The 18,925-nt window shown below is 37.8% G+C and overlaps 1 protein-coding gene across 1 annotated transcript; it reads right to left on the bottom strand.

Annotated features, from left to right (window-relative positions):
- Positions 1-2,570: 2,570 nt before the first annotated feature.
- Positions 2,571-17,353, bottom strand: LOC104615008 (BTB/POZ domain-containing protein KCTD5-like; the record flags this gene model as incomplete). The annotated part of the gene is made up of 5 exons (XM_010290978.1): positions 2,571-2,684; positions 3,347-3,472; positions 14,753-14,848; positions 15,991-16,082; positions 17,245-17,353. Coding segments are annotated over 5 exons (537 nt in total), but the record flags the coding sequence as incomplete, so codon positions are not given.
- Between the last annotated feature and the right edge of the window lie 1,572 nt (positions 17,354-18,925).

The following is an 18,925-nucleotide window of genomic DNA, read 5'->3' as shown; positions in this document are numbered from 1 at the left end:
CCTTTCCAACCTTAGTGATTCTGTGATCCCTCGCTGGAGATTGTTGTTACCTATGATAAATATAACTGTAGCACTGAGATCACACTATTTACTTATATTTGTCAGGTCTCGATTAAAAAATTACTAGTTTCAAAATTATCAGATAAGACCATCTTTTGACTATGCTGCACTTCAGTAAAGTTTGCTAATTTATTGCCAAACCAGACATGTACTGAAAATGTATACTGTAAGTTTGTATCAGATGCCTCTACACATAAAAAAATGTTTGACAGAAAACTGGTGCACAGAAAATAAAAATGAGAAGCAATTCTGACCCTAGAATCTACATGAAGAACTTTACTTTTCAGCAAAGCTTTAAAGGAACCAATCACAATACAGCTTGTAACAGCAACACTAATTACTCTGTCAAAGCAGCAATATCCAGAACAGGAATTCTATCTTTGCTAACCATGCCACAACCATAATCACAAACACACACACCACCAGGACTAGCCAAAGGACACTGCTAGTGGGGGTAGGAATTGAATGGGGCAGAAAAGCATCTGGGTAAAAGTCTAAGGCAGCTAGTGCTCACCATGACATTTACACTTAATCTGAGTCATTCATATCGTAATCCGTTTCTTCATCCTCACTCTGAGTGGCATGCAGCATGCAGCAAGTATAGAGAAAGGAAGGCAAAAGAAGAGATTGCAAGTGAGTCAGAGCTACAAGTAAGTACAGTCCACTTACACTTGAAGCATCTGGGAATGACACTTATTTACTTTTATTTGAGACCCCCACTCTTTGTAAGAAAGTATGACCGCAGACAACTTCAAAGGAGGAATATTACAGACTTCATGAAAATTTCCTTTTTCAAATGTCCAGCACATAGAAGCCAATAGTGTCATGCAACATAACAATAGGGACCATAACTATAGAGAAAATTTAAATAAAACTGTAAACCTTAACTCCCTGTACTCTTCACCACAGATGGGAAAGGATAGCACTTGAGAATATTTGGAGGCAGACGTTATGAACAAGCTTTGGTCACTTGTCCCAAGAGTGACAAGTCAATAAAGTGGTATGAAAGAGAAGAATGCTCATGGGAACAGAGGTTATCTTTCAGTAGTGCCATGACTACCAGTAAAAGCCACTGGAACCATTTAAGTCAATGTCCCAAATGCCATTAATTTCCTTTGCTTAGGTGTATTAGGAGGTTACACGGAAGTCAACTGCTAACTTACTACATAAACTGTTTTCCAAAAAAAGAGAACACAAGGAAAAAAGTCTCTAAGAAGGAGTGAAGGTGAAGGTTGATTAGATGGGCTATCAGAAAATGCTTTTTCCTATTCTGAAAATCCAATACTATTAATTAAAATTGAAGTGCTTGTCCATAAAAATTACATATTGGCAGTTTTTTGTTTTCTCTAACCCAGCCTGCTGTAAAAGTAATAGGAAGGCTTTCTCATGGCTTCTAAAAGTCAGTCCCAGTATATGAACACATTATTCTGTATATATCACTGGATACCAGAATTTCAATCATGAACTTCATGAAGACCAACTCAGACACTAATGAAGAGATTGCAGACTAGAGGATTAACGCTGGCTAGGAGGGAACTACTGAGACAACAGCTCCCAAGGTCCAGTCAAGATTCCTGAACACAGCTGTCAGAAACCTCTCAACCAAAAAGAAATGTTTTGGTTTTTTCAAAACACATATACCTATAAAAAATAATTGATCTATTAGAAACACAATATATAAAAAATGATTCTTCAAGTATTGCCATTAATTGCTAGCAACAGCTCAACTCTTGCAGGACAACAGGAGTGAATGTTTACATCTCCAACCAAAACTAACAGTAATTCTTATATACTACCCTGGTGTGTATCAAATTATGTTGTGCTCTCTTCTCTGAAACAATGACCAAGAAGCACTTCAATGGAGAGGTCTAAAATTTAGCCTCTCTCAGAGCTACTGAATTTACTGAATTGTACTGCACTCTGAACTAGCTTTTGTATAATACATTTCATTTGATACATATTTTCTTTTACGTAAAGGATGCAATGTAACTCTGGCAACTTCTAGTTCCCTGAAAATGTACTACCATTTCCTATGAAGGTGTTTATTAGGTTCTAGAATTCCACATTTTATTTGAGCTACATAGTCCTAAATTATAACCACACACCTCCTTAACTTGTAAACTTTTGAAGTTTTCCTGAAGCATCCTGACAAAAGCAGACCTTGACTAGGGCTTTGTAAAGAGTGTCCCATGGCTCACCCAGGTGCACTGTTTACCCTTGTCTACATTAATCCCTTACAACTCTTTGGAAGTTTTATCTCAACAGTTACAAAAGAGCATAAATTAATCATTTCACTAAGAATCCAACATAAAGCTTGGAGTATTTTTATAGTGCAATTCACAAAAATGTCTCCATATGTGTAGCTGCATAACCAAGTTAGAAGGCACAGAAAGTACTGAAGTTTTATCTATTTCAGCCCTTAGTGGCAAGACCCAGACGAATTACTAGCATAATTTAAAAATTAATTTCTTTGAGGGTGATTCTTGAAAAAGCAGCCTTTGATGTTTTACCAATTGTTTCTCATCTACATATACTAAATTAAAAGCTTTTAAGCCAACTATAGCAGTATCCAGTTTGTCTGTAGTCATCTCCTCATACAAAGCAACAATACAATGTTGTTCAAACTGTTCAATATGCATGGAAGAATACAGTTACATACATAAATGTTCTGCCTTATTACTATTCAGTTGTGTTTTTACATTTTCCCTTGTACAAATTCTGAAAGACAACTGAGCAAAATGCTAAGATAATGTGCTCATTACATTCTTTTTGTAAAGCTGGTTACAGAAAAAGTACTAGTAGAAACCTAAAAATACTAAGCTAACAAATACCTTCATTTTCTAACATATTGCACATGACTATGTTTTTCAGAGACAGCATATTACAATCTCCATTCTTGACATTAAGAGTTCTTCAGTTGAACTCAAGCAAGAAAAACTGTTTTCTGCTGAACCAGTGGCAGAATAAGGAAGCATTCAAATATGTAAGAAACAAAACCTAGATTCTCAACTGTAAACGGCAAATATCTGCCAATACCTGAAAAAAAGGGACAGGTATCAGGAACAGTACAGAGTGTCGCATTTAAAGAACCCATTTGGTATAACAAATGCATGCTGACTGTACCATTTACAGTCTCTCATACAATGGACAGGGAACCATTATTAGTCATAAGTGAGGGGAAAAAAGGCCATTAAATAATGGTCCAGAACAGAGGTAGGCCTAGCACAACTTAGTGAAGTCCACACAATTTGACACCATTTCTTTAGTCCATTGTCTAGTAACTTACCTTTGCTTTTTCACTGGGTTCACTGGTTGTGCCATAGGGAGTGTTATGCAATTCCTTTGAGACAACACACAGAAATTCAGCCTGATCTTCATTGCCATAGTTATAGGAAGAACCAATACTGACCAGCTGAAAGATAAAAAAAAAAAAAAAAAAAATCAATTGCAGCATTTCCACATAAAACAAATTCCATAAAGTCTCATCATTAGTATAAACACTCCTCACTCTTCAGACTGTTGGTTGTGCCTGAAGCACGATTCTCCACTTCAATGCAAATGCATTTTGATGTTGACAAATATAATGACACTCTAATGATAATATAAACATAGCTTTTCTTTTTAAAAAATTTATAGAATTAATGATTTATGGTCATGGTTATACTGTGAAAGAAAAGGCTACAGAGGCAGGCCAGTGGAAAAGTAGCCTGTTCCCTGTTTCTGTTATTTACTGGAAACCTTCCCATCCTCCAAAGTTAATTTTTAAAAAGCTTGTGTGTGGTACATTAATGTGGCATGATTTAATATGTAAACAGATGCATGCAGGAAGCACTTTAGCCTGAAAAGACACCCGCCACTTTACTTACAGAACAACAGTACTTCTATTAAAACATATTTTGAGTGGACAAAGACAATTGCATTTTATTGGAAAACAGCGAGACAGCATGGTGGGACACCAAGATTAACATCTGAAATTCATATGTATTGCTACAAGGAAGTTAATTAAGGAAGCGCTACAAGCAGAAGCCATGTATAATGAAATGTGACGTATTTACAAGCTTCTACAAGTCTCGATAATGAATGACAAATTCAAGACAAATTTACTGAGAAAGAAGGATATACTCAACATCAGTACTACCTTGTATGCAGCACGTCTATCAAATGGCAGAAATTTCATGTAACTTGTGTTACCTTACACACAGTACACTTACCTAGTGCTAGAAGCTTTACATAGCCTGCCTTTCCAAGCCAGAATCAATTCAGATGTAGCTGGTTCACTTATTTTAAAGGTTTATTTCAAAATCATGAAAAGATAATGTATGATGCTATTATGACACAGATGAAAGTCCTAAAAATCAACCTGTTGCACAGATACACTGTATCTAAATGTCATTACCAAAACTATATTAAATCTACCTACCAAATCACCACGCACATGATTAGGCTGTCCTATGCCCCAATCTCTATTATATCATTAAAGGGCTCTGGTAATGGCCTCATAGAAAAGGCTTGACTTATTTTTTAGGGCAACAGCACTTGAAACACTGTAGTTATCTAAAAACAAACTGTGTACTGCCATTAGTCAGGTAGAGCACCAAAGAGAGTAAAAACCTTGTTAAAGCAGGGAAGATGCAGCCAAGATGAAATTTTGGTCTGGAATCATACCTGAGGGATAAGATCATTCCCCCAACAAAAGCAGAAGGTTCAAAACAGCTTCCATATAGCACTGTCAGGAGAAAATAAAGCCTCATACCTCTAAGGGCCAGGGGGGGAGAGAGAGAGATGCTCACATGTTCCAGCACTGTGGTAAGACAGCCAAGCAAGCACCTCCACAGATAGAGCCAATGTCTACAAAGAGCAGCAGACAGTATGTCTACAGAATGAACCAACCTGATGCCAGGCTTAGGCGATATCAAAGTTTTTGGACCCTGCTGGTAATACAGCATACAAGGCTCAGCCCCCAATGAACGGCACTAGCAATCAAAATTCAGCACTCTCAAACTACCTACTTTAACTACACTGTCTGTGTGTGATTACTAGAAACCTTCCCCTCCCTCCTCCACTCCTAACATCACACTAGTTTTGCAAAATACATACATGTTCAATAATGAACACAAGGTGATCAAAAATCTTGATGAGCAAGACTAACGAACTGGCAACAATGGATGAGGAGAAGACTGAGGTACTCAATGACTTCTTTGCCTCAGTCTTCACTTCTCTTCCCACACCTCCTGAGTGGATGGACCACAAGATGGGGACTGCAGGAGCAAAGTCCCTCCCACTGTAAGAGAAGATCAGGTTCAAGGCCACCTGAGGAACCTGAACATGCACAAGGCTAGGGGACCTGATGAGATGCATCCCACAGTCCTAACGGAACTGGCTGATGTAGAACGTATCGGGTGGATGTAGTGCCAAAGCCACTCTCCATGATATCTGAAAAGTCCTGGCAGTCAGGTGAAGTCCCTGGAGAATGGAAAAGGGTAACATTGCACCCACTTTTTAAAAAGGCAGCAAGGAGGACCCTGGGAACTACTGACGGGTTGGCCTTGCCCATGTGCCTGGGAAGATCGTGGAACAGATCCTCCTAGAAGCTATGCTAAGGCACATGGAGGGCAGGGAGGGGATTCAAGACAGCCAGCATGGCTTCACCAAGGGCAAGTCCTGCCTGACCAAACTAGTGGCCTTTATGATAGACTGACAACATCAGTGGACAAGGGAAGAGCTACCAATGTCACCTATTTGGACTTCTGTAAGGCCTCCAACATGGTCCCCCGCCCATCCTTCTAAATCAGAGAGATATGGATTTGATGGGTGGACTGTTGGGTGGATGAGGAATTGGTTGGCTGGTCACATCCAGAGGGGAGTGGCCAACGGGGTTCAATATCCAGATGGAGACTGGTGATGAGCCGTGTCCCTCAGGGGTCCATATTGGGACCAGTACTCTTTAATATCTTCGTCAATGACAGAGACAGTGGGATCAAGTGCACCCTCAGCAGGTTTGCAGATGACACCAAACTCAATGGTGCTGTTGACACGTCTGAGGGATGCGACGCCAACCAGAGGGAAGTGGGCAACCTTGAGGAATGGGCCCATGTGAACATCATGAGGTTCAACAGGGCCAAGTGCAGGGTCCTGCACCTGGGTCGGGGCGACAGAGGCTGGGGGATGAAGGGATGGAGAGTAGCCTTGCAGAGAAGGACTTAGGGGTACTGGTCATTGAAAAGCTGGACATGAGCTGACAACGTACGCTTGCATCCCAGAAGGCCAATCGTATCCTGGGCCCCATCAAAAGAAGGGTGGCCAGCAGGTCGAGGGAGGGGATTCTGCCCCTCTACTCCGCCCTGGTGAGACCCCACCTGTAGTACTGCGTCCAGCTCTAGAGTCCTCAGCACAGGAAAGACATGGATCTGTTGGAGTGGGTCCAGAGGAGGACCACGGAAATGATCAGAAGGATGGAACAGCTCTCCCATGAAGAAAGGCTAAGAGAGTTGAGGTTTTTCAGCCTGGAGAAGAGAAGACTCCAGGGAGATCTTGTTGCAGCCTTCCAGTACTTCAAGGGGGCTTATAAGAAAGATGGGGACAGACTCTTTAGCAGGGCCTGTTGCCATAGGACGAGGGGGAACGGTTTTAAACTACAAGAGGGTGGATTTAGACTAGATATAAGGAAGACATTTTTCACAATGAGGGTGGTAAAAGAATGGTGCAGGTTGCCAAGAGGGGTGGTAGACACCCCATCCCTGGAAACATTCCAGGTCCAGTTGGACAGGGCTTTGAGCAACCTGCTCTAGTTGCAGATGTCCCTGCTCACTGGAGGGGAGTTGGACTAGATAATCTTAAAAGGCCTCTTTCAACCCAAAGACTCTATGATTATATGTTGCTATGAAAAATGAATGTGTTAAAACATTTCTTCCACCAAAACCATTTAATGAAGTTACAAAACCCCAGGTTCTTTCGAAGCAGCAATATATCCTCATTGGACTACAAAGGCGCCATTTATTTTTCAGAATTGATACTCTGCAGTCTGAGCCATAACATAATTGTATTACTATAGAATCACAAACCCATAAAGTAACTAGTTGTTTAGTTGCACAAAATGGCCTAAGAAAGTCCACTGAGAAGCTAGAAAAATCAATCCAGACTTACTTCATATATAGAGATTATTTGTTGATTCTCCTCCCTATCAACAAAAAATAGCCTGCACAAATTTTCAGAAAAAAAGCAGTTAAGTTGTCTCTAAGCCTGTTAAAGTGGTATAAAGTTTATCCTATATATTATATAGCAATTACAAACCATGTAATACAAATACAGTAACTGCTTCAATTATTGAGGTAAAATGGAGGACTATCTTAAACAGTATTTTTAACCCACCTAACAGCTAGAAAGCATTTCAAAAGTTGGATACATGTTTAAATAAAGCCATGCATAATTAACCTTCTCTGAAGAGAAATTTCAAGAAAAAAATTCAAATGTATAATTTGATTTAGTATACAGGCAACTGTTCTTGCAAAATGGCAAGAACTTGATATCAGATAAGCCATGATAACAACTACCAGAAGGAAAAATACTTCTTTACTCATTGACACTCGAAAGAAATAAATGACCTCTCTAAAAGCAGACACGATGCAAGATCCAAACATCATTCAAATCATCAATCCTGGTTCAACAAGGTTGATAGGTCCTCAGCCGATAGCTACTTACTAATCCTCCACTAATGCTTACTAATCCAAATAAGATGACCTTCTGCACATAAGTCTTTTTAGGATATGTGGCAGACTGACTACTTATTAGCTAGCTGGACAGGATTATTGATTTAGCTGGCTGCAGAATATCTGGATGACTTTCTGCCATTATTAATCAGCTGGTGCATTTCAAGATAAAGTCACTTTTGCATCATTAAACACAAGTTCTTCAAAACTCCAACACGGTACTCTTCTAAGCAGTTCCATATGTGTGCAACTAAGAACGTATTATTTGCATAGCATGCTAGAGACTTCATCATAGCTTTTTGAGATGCATTAGCAGCCATAAAGGTGATGGCAGAAAAACAATGGAAAATGATTGCAGAATAGAACTGTTGTATCAGAAATTAAGCAATATTTTAGCACTTGTACTCCAAAAGTCACCCCACTGTTCCCAGTGTTGGTGGTAACACTTTAAGAAAGGTGCTGACAAACTGTAAGGAATTGTTAAACTCCCCCACCCCATGTCCGTCTGTCTGTGTCCATCCATGTCTGTCCCTGCCCCCTTCCCCAAAAAACAAAAGAACCCACAACAAATCAGAGTAATCTGAGGTCTGCAGAACATGTGTTACAATGCATAGGAAAAAGATTTTAGATTGTCCAGCCTACTGTTTCTCAGAATTTCTGAAAGAACAAACTCTTTTCGGCTCATGGGGCTTAGATAGTGGAGAGAGTTTTAATGACCAAGAACTTAAAGAAGGGAAAAGAGAGCATTTTCAAACTCTGAATTTCATAGATTTGTATGATTATATATACAAATATGTATACATGCATGTATTTTTCCTCATTTTTTTTTCCTTCCATGACCTGTTTAATTACACTCCTTACTAAACCACTGTGATCCTGCTTGAGCATCCCTGTGAACCCCAACAGTGTCATAAGCAAGCATGTGAAAATGCCCATGTTACTTATCATAGAAAATTCATTAGATCATGATCCACTGACTGTTTTCATGGAATAAGAGTGCTGACACTAGTAGGCTGTCAGCTCTAACTAAAAAAGGCAGGAATGGAAAGTATTATTAGTATTAAATCAACAGAAATATAGTTATTTGCATTATATTGACTGATGTGCCAATACAGGTCAGGATTTTCCTGAAAAGACAAAGAAATAACAACAGGAAAGCTCCTGTCTTAGAAAGCCTGAACTTTTAACTAAGATAAAAGATGACAATTACAAAGGGCAAAATTTAAAAACCCACACAAACCAAAACCAGTTTGGCATAAGTAAAGGTGGACAGAAAATACCTGATGCCTAGCTATGGTCAGGCTTGTTTTCAAAGAAGAAAGATTAGATTTAAGAATGACTTCAAGGACAATAATGAAGTAATTTCTGAAGAACTTTTCCTAAGTCTGCAGCTCTCAGAGGATAACTGTCTTTCAGAAAAGACCATTTAAGAAAAACAGATTGTAAAGTGGTATAGCTGAGAGAATAGGTCAAATGATTCCTGCATCAAGTTACTCAACGGCAACAAAACATATAATCTCTTTCTGTCTTAAATCAATGTCTGTACAACTAGAAATATCCCTATGAATAGGCGAAATGGTTGGTGCATCACTTTTGGGAATCTTATTTTTGAAGTGAACAAATCTCATGCCTAATTGAATTGAGACAGATCTCAAAACCAGCCACATTTCAATAACTTGCCTACACAGATTTGCTATACTGGTTTAACAATAGTGATTCAGAATCTATACAGTACCATTTACAAGACAAATTAGCAATAGTATTGCCACCACAGATAACCACTCCAACTTGTACAAACAACATCCCTGTCTTTTCTCTGCTTCCCTCCAGAGTTACTCATATTAACTAACTTCTACCTCATGACTACCAATTTCCTTCTCTTTCTGTGACCGTCTGATTCTCAAAACTGAGTAAATCTTGTAACAATTATTCTCAAATTCTATTTTAAATACTCTTATACTTTGAATATTACTGCTTCTACTTCAGACATGGTGAACGCTCTGTATGCTAGAAAGCTTGTCTTGGAAAGTTTGTCTTTTTTATTATTATATTACCTAACAGTTGATAGAAAAAAAGAAAGTCCTCCCCTCAATTTTTTTTACAGAATCAAGTTCTATGAATGTAAGAATGGCCTCTATGCCTTTTAGGGTTATAATGCATTCATTCTACTGCCTTCACAAAGGATTTACAAAAGGCTATAAAGATACATACACAGACTGACACCAGGACCACAAGAGACCATATTTATTTCAGGTTTCTTAACGCAATTGTCAGACTTAAAATCTAGGAGGAATGAAAATTCATTCCCCCCAGATTTTTTTTTTTTTTTTTTTTTTTTAATACTTGCCTTAATTCCTTCACTGCCTTCCCACATCTCCCATTTTATTATGTTGAATTTTACTTTGAGCTATCTAGGACATGAACAACAAATAACATCATGCTGCCTGTACCCTACACATGCTTAACAACAGGCCACATTTCCTACTCAGTTCCAGAGGTCTGCACACCCAGAGCATTAGCTCCACGTTCCAAATGTTACCTATACAGCTGCAAGAAATAGATAGTGCTTGATACATTGAAAGCAGATTCTGGAATATGGCTAGGCAACAGTCCAGGTTTAAAATCTAGAATTGCATGGCTAAGTGTCCATGTAAACTCATAGGCATGGTTCTCCTCATATCAAGTCACTTTACTGTCATGTTATTTTCATGATGTTGTACTTATCTTCCAGACTGAATAACCATATACATAGCCAGGATAAGAACAAGTAATCAGAGTATTTTATTGATGAAAAATACTAGAGAACACCAGGTTCCCACATCAATTCATATGAGACACTTCAAAACGGAGCACAGCTATCTAAAGAACTGGAAACTGCCTGCAATGTTACTGGTCAGCAAAAAATCCTTCACAAACTCTTGAACGCCGGGGAGTAACACAGCAATTAAAAAAGCAGTGACCTCAGGCCAAGGGGAGCAGGAAGGATAAAACAGCCTAAAAAGCCAGTGAGTGAAGCTATGATTCTTCATTTGGGTTTCAAGAAAATTCCCCAAGGAGGGGAAAAACCCAAAACAACAAAAAAATAAAGCAAAAAAACCCCAGGATGTTCTTTCCACTTGAGACAAGATTTAAAACTGCTGATTTTGTTCTCCCCTCACTCCTCCGTATTTTATTTCTGAAAAATTCTCTTATTCATTGTTCGAGTTGGAATATATTTCATCCACCTAAAAAAACCCAGTTAAGTTCTGAATTACCAGAAATAAAGGGTTTGAACTCCGAACTTAACAGGCTATTAGGTGGATGAAATACACTCAAACTGGAACAATGATTAACACAGAAATTAACCCAGTGAACTCAAAGCTTTATTTACAGGGCTCCTAAAGTTTAAATTGCACCACTTTTACTTAACAAGTATGGATCAAAGGCTGTTAACTTTGGAGGAAGATGTCAGGAAAAGAATTTACCTATTGAGAAGGTAAAAACTCTTCTTAAGAAAAATCTCTAGCCAAATAACTAGGGATTTTTTGTTTGTTTGTTTATTATTTTTACAATATGAACATTCATAATGTATAATGAAATACCATGAATATAAATCAATGCCAGTCACAAATACACACAAATTACTATGTGCTGTACATCCAGGAATAAAGTGGAATGATTTGAAAGCAGCAGAAATGCAAGGAGGCCAGGCATATCAGTGTGAGGGCAAAAAGAATGGTGTGACACACCTCACTGCAGCATTTCTGGAAGCATCTCTCTTCCCCTTTCACTTCCCGTGACACTATCAGCAGATACTCTGACTGCTGGGCCCGGCCACAGCTGTACTGGGAACCTATACTGACAAGCTGAAATAACCAATCAAAGCAAAACACAAAAAGAAACCTTTGTAAAGCTGAAGCACATACCGTCATCCAAATTGTACAAATATCAGATGAGCTCAAACGTTCAGGTTACATTTACTTGCCACTACTACAGGTTGCTATCAAGCTACAATTTCATTTCAACATACTTATAATTTATGGAGGCAGTTGCAAAGCCCGTTGTAATTTCAAGGAAAGTTAAGAGTTACTGATAGTAAGTCAGAAAACTCCCCATATCACTGTGATGTAGCCAACTACTCTGAAAAACATAAACAGTTTGGTGCATTATGAAAGTGAGCATTATCTTCCTGTCATACTTGCCAAGTGCAGAAGGTAACATGGGTATAAGACTGGAAGGTGTTATGTAAAGCAGTATATCAAGCCTGGGTATGAAAGAGCTTCATCTTGTTCCAGATATTGATAAACAAAATACAGCTAAGGAAACATATGAAGTCAACTAGAGGTAAAAAAGTTGAGTGCTCTAAATTGGTTTAGAAGGGGTAATTTACAGAAAAGTGAAGAAAATAACTGAAGTGGAAAAAATTGTCGGTCTTCTTCCCATAAAAATCAGTACCAATAACTTTGTTCACACTTGCGAGATGTCTAATAATGCAGAAGTTCAGAACCTCAGCTAAATTTCTCTACTTGTTATTACAAAAAAAATAATGTACCTTAATAATACATGGCAATTCCTAACCCACTTAAATTAAAGCATAGCCTGTTGGTGCACTTGAGAAAGATTAGAGCTTTAAATTAAGTGTGAAGAACTAGACAGCAACTGCCTATTCTGAGTACGCTGGAGATTATTACTGATGAGAAGGCTCATGAACAGCAAATTTATTTTTATCCCACTATTGTTATGTGAATAATTTTGAAGGCAGCTGAATACTGTCCTCCTCATAGCAAACATATTTAAGACAGCATTATGGTCACAGACTCAGGTTACATTAATCATTAAAATTTACATGACTGACACCCCACAGCTGTCTAAAGCCTTTGTATATAGCAGTTTTGCATAGCTCAAAGTTTCTTGTTACACAGTGTTGCCAAAATACTGTTTTTTTCTGATTGCCTGAAGAGGTAACAATTGAATCTACAAATCACCTACAAAATAACACACTGAAATCACAAAAGTGGGGCAGCACAACTATTAGCAGTAGTTTTGGACTGGGACTGATACATAACTGCAGTATTCTAGTAGCGCTTTCACTCCTATTCTTTGGAAAAGTGCATCAATACATCCACGTAAGTGCACCAGAAGCTTAACACCTTCCACTCCTATTTAATTACCACATTCAATTGTATTTTACAAGAAAATTTTGAAATGTTATGGGAGAAGAAATATTTTTGATCAAAACCAAACACTGAAATATGTTATATGGGGCACAGAGCACAAGGACTCTCAACCTGTAGAAATATTACTCCTCTGAAAAAGCTGATGATTTCTATCCCACCGATGATAATATGTACAAAGCATGGTAGGTGCCACCCCAAAGACAGCTTCAGAAGGATGCATGCTGCTGAGCAACAGAGGCTTAGAAAAGATAAAAAAAATTACAGAAGTGCTACAGTGTTCTCAATCCTAACAATAAAACTGTTTAGATTATACAGAATACTCTAACCATATTTCAAGTGAATGATGTCCACTAGAAGCAGGTCTGCAATACAACCAAAGGAAAGAATGGCCTAGTCTGAGGTAACGAGAAGCTGAGTATTCTGAGACCATACAGCTGTTGTGTTTATCTACTTCAAACTATGTGTCCAAGAGAGCACAACATAGGGGAGGGAAGAAGTAGGGCGAAAGCTGGATGAAACAAGGGCATAACATTCAAGAAAACCAGTGGAATTTTCCAGTTCTGAAAGAGATTCTAAATTCTAAAAGAGATTATCATAGTTCTTTCAGCAGTTGCACTGTCAAAGCAGTATTACTTTCAAATACAATATCCCCACAGAATACAAGTCTTTAGGAAGGGTAAAAAAAACATAGAATCATTTAATCTGTTAAAAAGTTAAGGAATCTCTACTTGTCATGAAAGCTAGTTTCTCATGACAAAGAAAAACGTCAAAGAAACTTTATCAATGCACTGGTCAAAACAGAGTCATGTGCATTAAGTGAGACCTTTTTTCAGGGACTTAAAAAACATTCAACTTCTGGCATGCCAAACAGACCTGATAATACTTGAACCAGAGAACTGAAGCATAAGAAGCGTTCTCTGTGCTGGTTTAGTTTATTTGATCATGGCTGTCTCCATGACACCAGTGGCTTACACATTTCATCAAATATACACAAAACATTCTCTTTTACCTTTGCGTGCCATACTTTTTAAAAACGTTGCTTTGTTGTTTTATTAGAGCAAGAATGCACAGGATAAGAGGCTTGTGCTTATTCCAGTATCTCCTACAGTTGGCACCAGACACTAAAAAAGATACTAGTGGCTGAGCATTTGTGTGTCACTCCAGAGTTAACAGATTCATTGCTCCAATCTTGTAGGTTCGGAATGTAAAGGATGAAGAGGCCATGTAGTTAGTTTCTTATTTACAGAGATTAGCAAAGATAACAGAAACATCTTCTGGCAATTTTACAATGTATTCTTGAATGTACACACAAAGCTACTTTTATGCAGTGCAAAGAACAAAAACATTCACGTAGCTCACACCTATCCAGCTTCACATCCATGCTGCTTAAGTTCACCCTCCTATGTCTATCAGTCCTTTATCTGAAGAACCATTGTTTGGGTCTGACAAACATTTATCTCTCAAGCTCATCTCTTTCACCCGGAGCTCTTTACATCTGACCTACCATTTGTATAAACTTGTATTAGTTAACTTCTGTTTATTCACACTTCAAATGCTCATGTGTAGACATCAAAGAATTATATTTCAAACATGACGTAGATGTTTTTATAGAAAGTCACCACAATTTACCTCCTGGAAAGCTACAGGTTTTTTGTTCTCTGACAAATAATACAACAAATATAAAATTTTAACTTAACTGTGCATCTTTATCTACCCAGTTTCTCAAAATGCCTGCACTTAAAAAGAAGCATAGAATTTACTTTATACTCCTCTTTCACATAACTGAATTTTTAGAAGATTTTGTAACTATATCCCATATGGGTTTTTTACCTGTTCAAATTTCCAGCCATCAGACATTGTGGAAACCATTTGAGTGAGTTCCTCTTCTTGGCACTGCAGCACTCTATACACATGTTTGACTGGCACCTTCAAGAAGAAATATAAGATGCTCAATACAGCACAGAATTCACTATATTTGTGACTTGTCTGAAGTTGCCCTTATTCTTTAGACATGGTAAGCAACACTACCTTGAACACTGTTTGTTTTTTTTTTTTTAAAAGAAATCTCATCTGTTCAGAATCACCTTGCAGAACACTCAATGCTTCATGAATGTTTCAGGGACTAAAAGTGCTACTTAAAAGTTATAACAAAATAATCTAAGTCTTACCTATCGTTCCATGTTTCAGCAAACCACTTCATTCAAAATCACAGCTGAGGTTCTGCAGAGGCCTACCTAACTTTAAGGAATGTCAGACCATACTCAAAAATGTTTTTCTTTTCCTGTCAAGGTCTCCCATCCAGAGCAATGAATAACTAGGACTATTTCAGCTGAAACCCTTTAGATGTTCAGATGCTATCAGAGCAACTCTGCTATCCCACAACCTGGGCTTCAAGAGAAATTTGGCAACATGAGTTTGTAGTATCTCCATGAAGATTCAGTTATCAGGGAAGGCCAGAGTAGCAGAGCTAAAGAACAAACATGAATACTTTCTTAACAGTTTTTCTATCATATTCACTTTCATGAAGAAATATTCATGAGCTGCTATGAGAAGAGGCAGAGACTTCTGAATTACACAGCACTACAAACAAAGAAACTAACTTTGCTACAAAGCATGAGAGGAGCTAAACAGCATTGGTATGTATGCTGTATGAACATACTGTATAAACAGCAGTTATACTGTAGTTAGGCAATCTCATCACATTCAGAGTATTTAAATGTACATAAGAAAAATGCATAGTACAAAAACTGTTTTCTAAAATAACTATTTCCAGAAATTATATTATGACAAATTCTACTATTACCAGACATTTCTGAACAACTCTTTAGAATGTTTTCAAGTTTTTGAACAAGAACTGGAACCACATGCCTGTGCCCTTTGTCAGGTGACTGGCAGGTACTGGCAGTTAAGAAAGTTATCTTTGCATACTAATGGTTCCAGCTCAGCCAGTGATGGAGGCAGCCATGCAGTATCTTACTGAGGAAATGAGCAGTTAAGGAAAAAAATTGAACCCCCCCACTACTTGCCATAGAACAAATAATCAAAAACATACTATGAAACAGCCTCACCTGTGAGATTTTGCTGTCTCTTTCTCTTATTTTGTCCTTTACCAGTTTTATTAGTGATGTGATATTGTAGAATTCAGCCTCTTCCAGTACACCTAGTATGAGAACATTTTTTGGAAAGAGAATGTAACCAAAGATTCCAGGCCAAAACCTCCAACCAGTTCCTAAGATTACCTTCTCTACAGCTATAGAAAATTATTTATTTTGCCCTAAGAAAAGTTCATTTACCAACCTAACAATTCTGGCTTCCTTCAGGCACATGTAGTTCAAAGTTTAGCTCGTTCTGAAAAACTGTCCTAAAAAAAACCTGAAGAAAACTGATGTCATTTCACATACAGAATGAGAGGCAGGAAACAGAGGGGAAAAAAAGAAAAAAAAAAAAAAGAAAAAAAAGAGCACACATGCCACTCCATGGCAGACTGATGGACCACCATAGCTCAGGCCCCACCTCAGGCTGGAATACGAAAGAGAAATCCAAATAGTCCTACTGAAAAGCTCTGCAGCTGCTAGGTGCAGAAAATTTTTCCTCTTGTCATTTGAGATCTTAGACCCTGAAACAAAAGCTTAAACATACATACTACAGACTGCTCCCACTCACATGCTCAAGCCTTACCTGTTCTCCACATATACTATGTGCTTAACAATGCACAAGGAAATGATATTTCATATGATTTCCTGCTAATATTATTAGACTGTATTTCTCTTTGATCAATTTCTTCAATACTTTACCAATACAGTTTTAGTACTGTATAGTTTAAAACAGTCATCCTCCATTAGGGTAAAATTGATATGAGTTGGGGACAGGGAGGGAGAAGCTGTGTGCAGAATTTACTCTTCAAGACCATATTCCACACATATAAACATCCCAGAACTTCACTCCTACTTCTCTTTACATCTTCTAAAGCTTGTTTCACAGCCAGTATTCTTTTGCTTGAAGAGGACTAAACCCAAATACTTCACAGAGTCATACAGGAAAGATACAAGATTATACAATAAAAAGCATCTCCCCTCATGTTTGAATATTTATGTTCTATTTCTAATTGTAGATGGGAGTTGTGAAATCGGGAATCACACTCAAAACACTCAGATAACAGCATATACTATAACTGCACAATACTTATCAGCTTTGCTTGAAACAGATCAAAATGCTACACGTATTAAGATTTACCATCTACTTGTAAGCTACTTTTGGTAACTCAAAAGCAGTGAAAATAATAAGCAAGTGACAAGAAAGCAAGTGATTTAGTAACATCTTACCTTCCTCAGCTAGGTCCTTGTTAATAACCAGTTTCCCATGTCTGAGATAGTTCAGCACTGGCCCAAAGTAGGTCGGGTCTCTGTCTATTAAATAGGCACCTGTTTCATCCTAGATTAGAAAAAAGAAAACACAAAAAAACAAAACAAAAACCCCAAAACACCACCAAAAAAAAAAACAAAAACCCCCCAAAAAAAAGCCAAAAAATGCCCACAATGATTTGAACGTCCAAGCAGGAATCGCAAGCTAATGTTCAGCTTGGCATCTGAATAGCAAGCAGGTATTCAGAAATAGCCACATCCCTTAAAGCCAAATTTATTAGAGACATCAAAAGGAATTCAACAGGGTAATTGTAATTGTATCAGATGGATCATGTACTTAACTCAGTCATGTACTACACAACTTCTCTTACCTAATTCCCCCCAACCCCTTATCAAAAGATTATCAACACTGTTAGCATGAACGATCTAAGCAGTAAGTGAGAACACTGAAAATTAAGGTTAAAATAACACTTAAAACCCGGAAACTATTAATTTTGTTTGGAAACCTGAAGAATCAGAACAAAGGCTACATGCCAGTCAGGCTCAAATACCAGCTTTTTTTCCTTTTTTTTTTTTTTTTTAATTAGATAATTACAAACAAACCTACCTTCTCTTTAACCTCGACTCTTTGTCCTACAGACTTTTGGTTTTGGCTTAGCTCAGATGTACAAATACTCTCAGGGTACTGAGAACAGCTTGCATACCAAGCAAGGGTTGTATGTGCATCTTCTTAAAAAAAGCAGACTGAAGATGCAGTTCCTACCTACCTCATGCAAAGAAGGGACAGATCAAACTAACTGATGCTCAGTTTACTGAACAGCACACAGCATTTTGTGGAATGTAAAACACAGTTCAAGAAATTCACCTGCATAGCTGATATTCTTGACAAAGAGATAAAGGAGCAAAATCGGTATTTCCTACATAATTTAGAGTCTATGTGTGAAAAGCTGTGATCAATGCAGTACTGACATACTTTGTGCTGGCCAGAGGTCTAAGGAAGATTAGTAAGACAGATGTCCAATAGATTCACTGCTCCTTTCTACTATGAAGTGGATCACTGACTATATTAATCCTTTAGTACCTGAAGTTTTGGTGCAATAGATATCCTACAGATATATATTGGAGAGATGTGGCAGCACCCCAAATACGTTTTATATTTATTCTTGTATTTAATATTCTAGTAGTTTACAGGAGATACTAAAAAAGCATCACTATCAACAATCCTAGCTAAATTTGAATCATTCTCCCCAAAAACTACATGTGATAGTGATACTTGTAATTCCACATTCCAAAATTCTACCGACCCTATCCTTTGCATTTGGACATTAATGTTGATATGTAAAGGTTTGATTACTAAACTGCGATACCTGAAAACTCTCTCTACTTAACAGTATCTAAAGTTCCTAAAATGTTTCATTACAAAAAAGGTGGTGGACATATTTTCAGGTACATGGATTTAGTTTCTGGATAACCGTGCTTGTCTAACCAGTGTTGGTAGAATGTAGAAAGACCGCAGCCTGAACTACAAAAAACATAAACATCTTTCTCTAATTACAAGCTAAATGCTTTACGCACTTACACACATTGTCATTTTAGAAGTGAAGGGGTGTTACATTTGAATATAAAATTAATTGTTCAAGAA

Source organism: Phaethon lepturus, unplaced genomic scaffold, assembly GCF_000687285.1.
Source record: "Phaethon lepturus isolate BGI_N335 unplaced genomic scaffold, ASM68728v1 scaffold1980, whole genome shotgun sequence".
Classification (NCBI taxonomy): Eukaryota; Metazoa; Chordata; class Aves; order Phaethontiformes; family Phaethontidae; genus Phaethon; species Phaethon lepturus.
The sequence above is the reverse complement of the archived record's forward strand: the minus strand, read 5'-3'. Positions and strand labels throughout refer to the sequence as shown.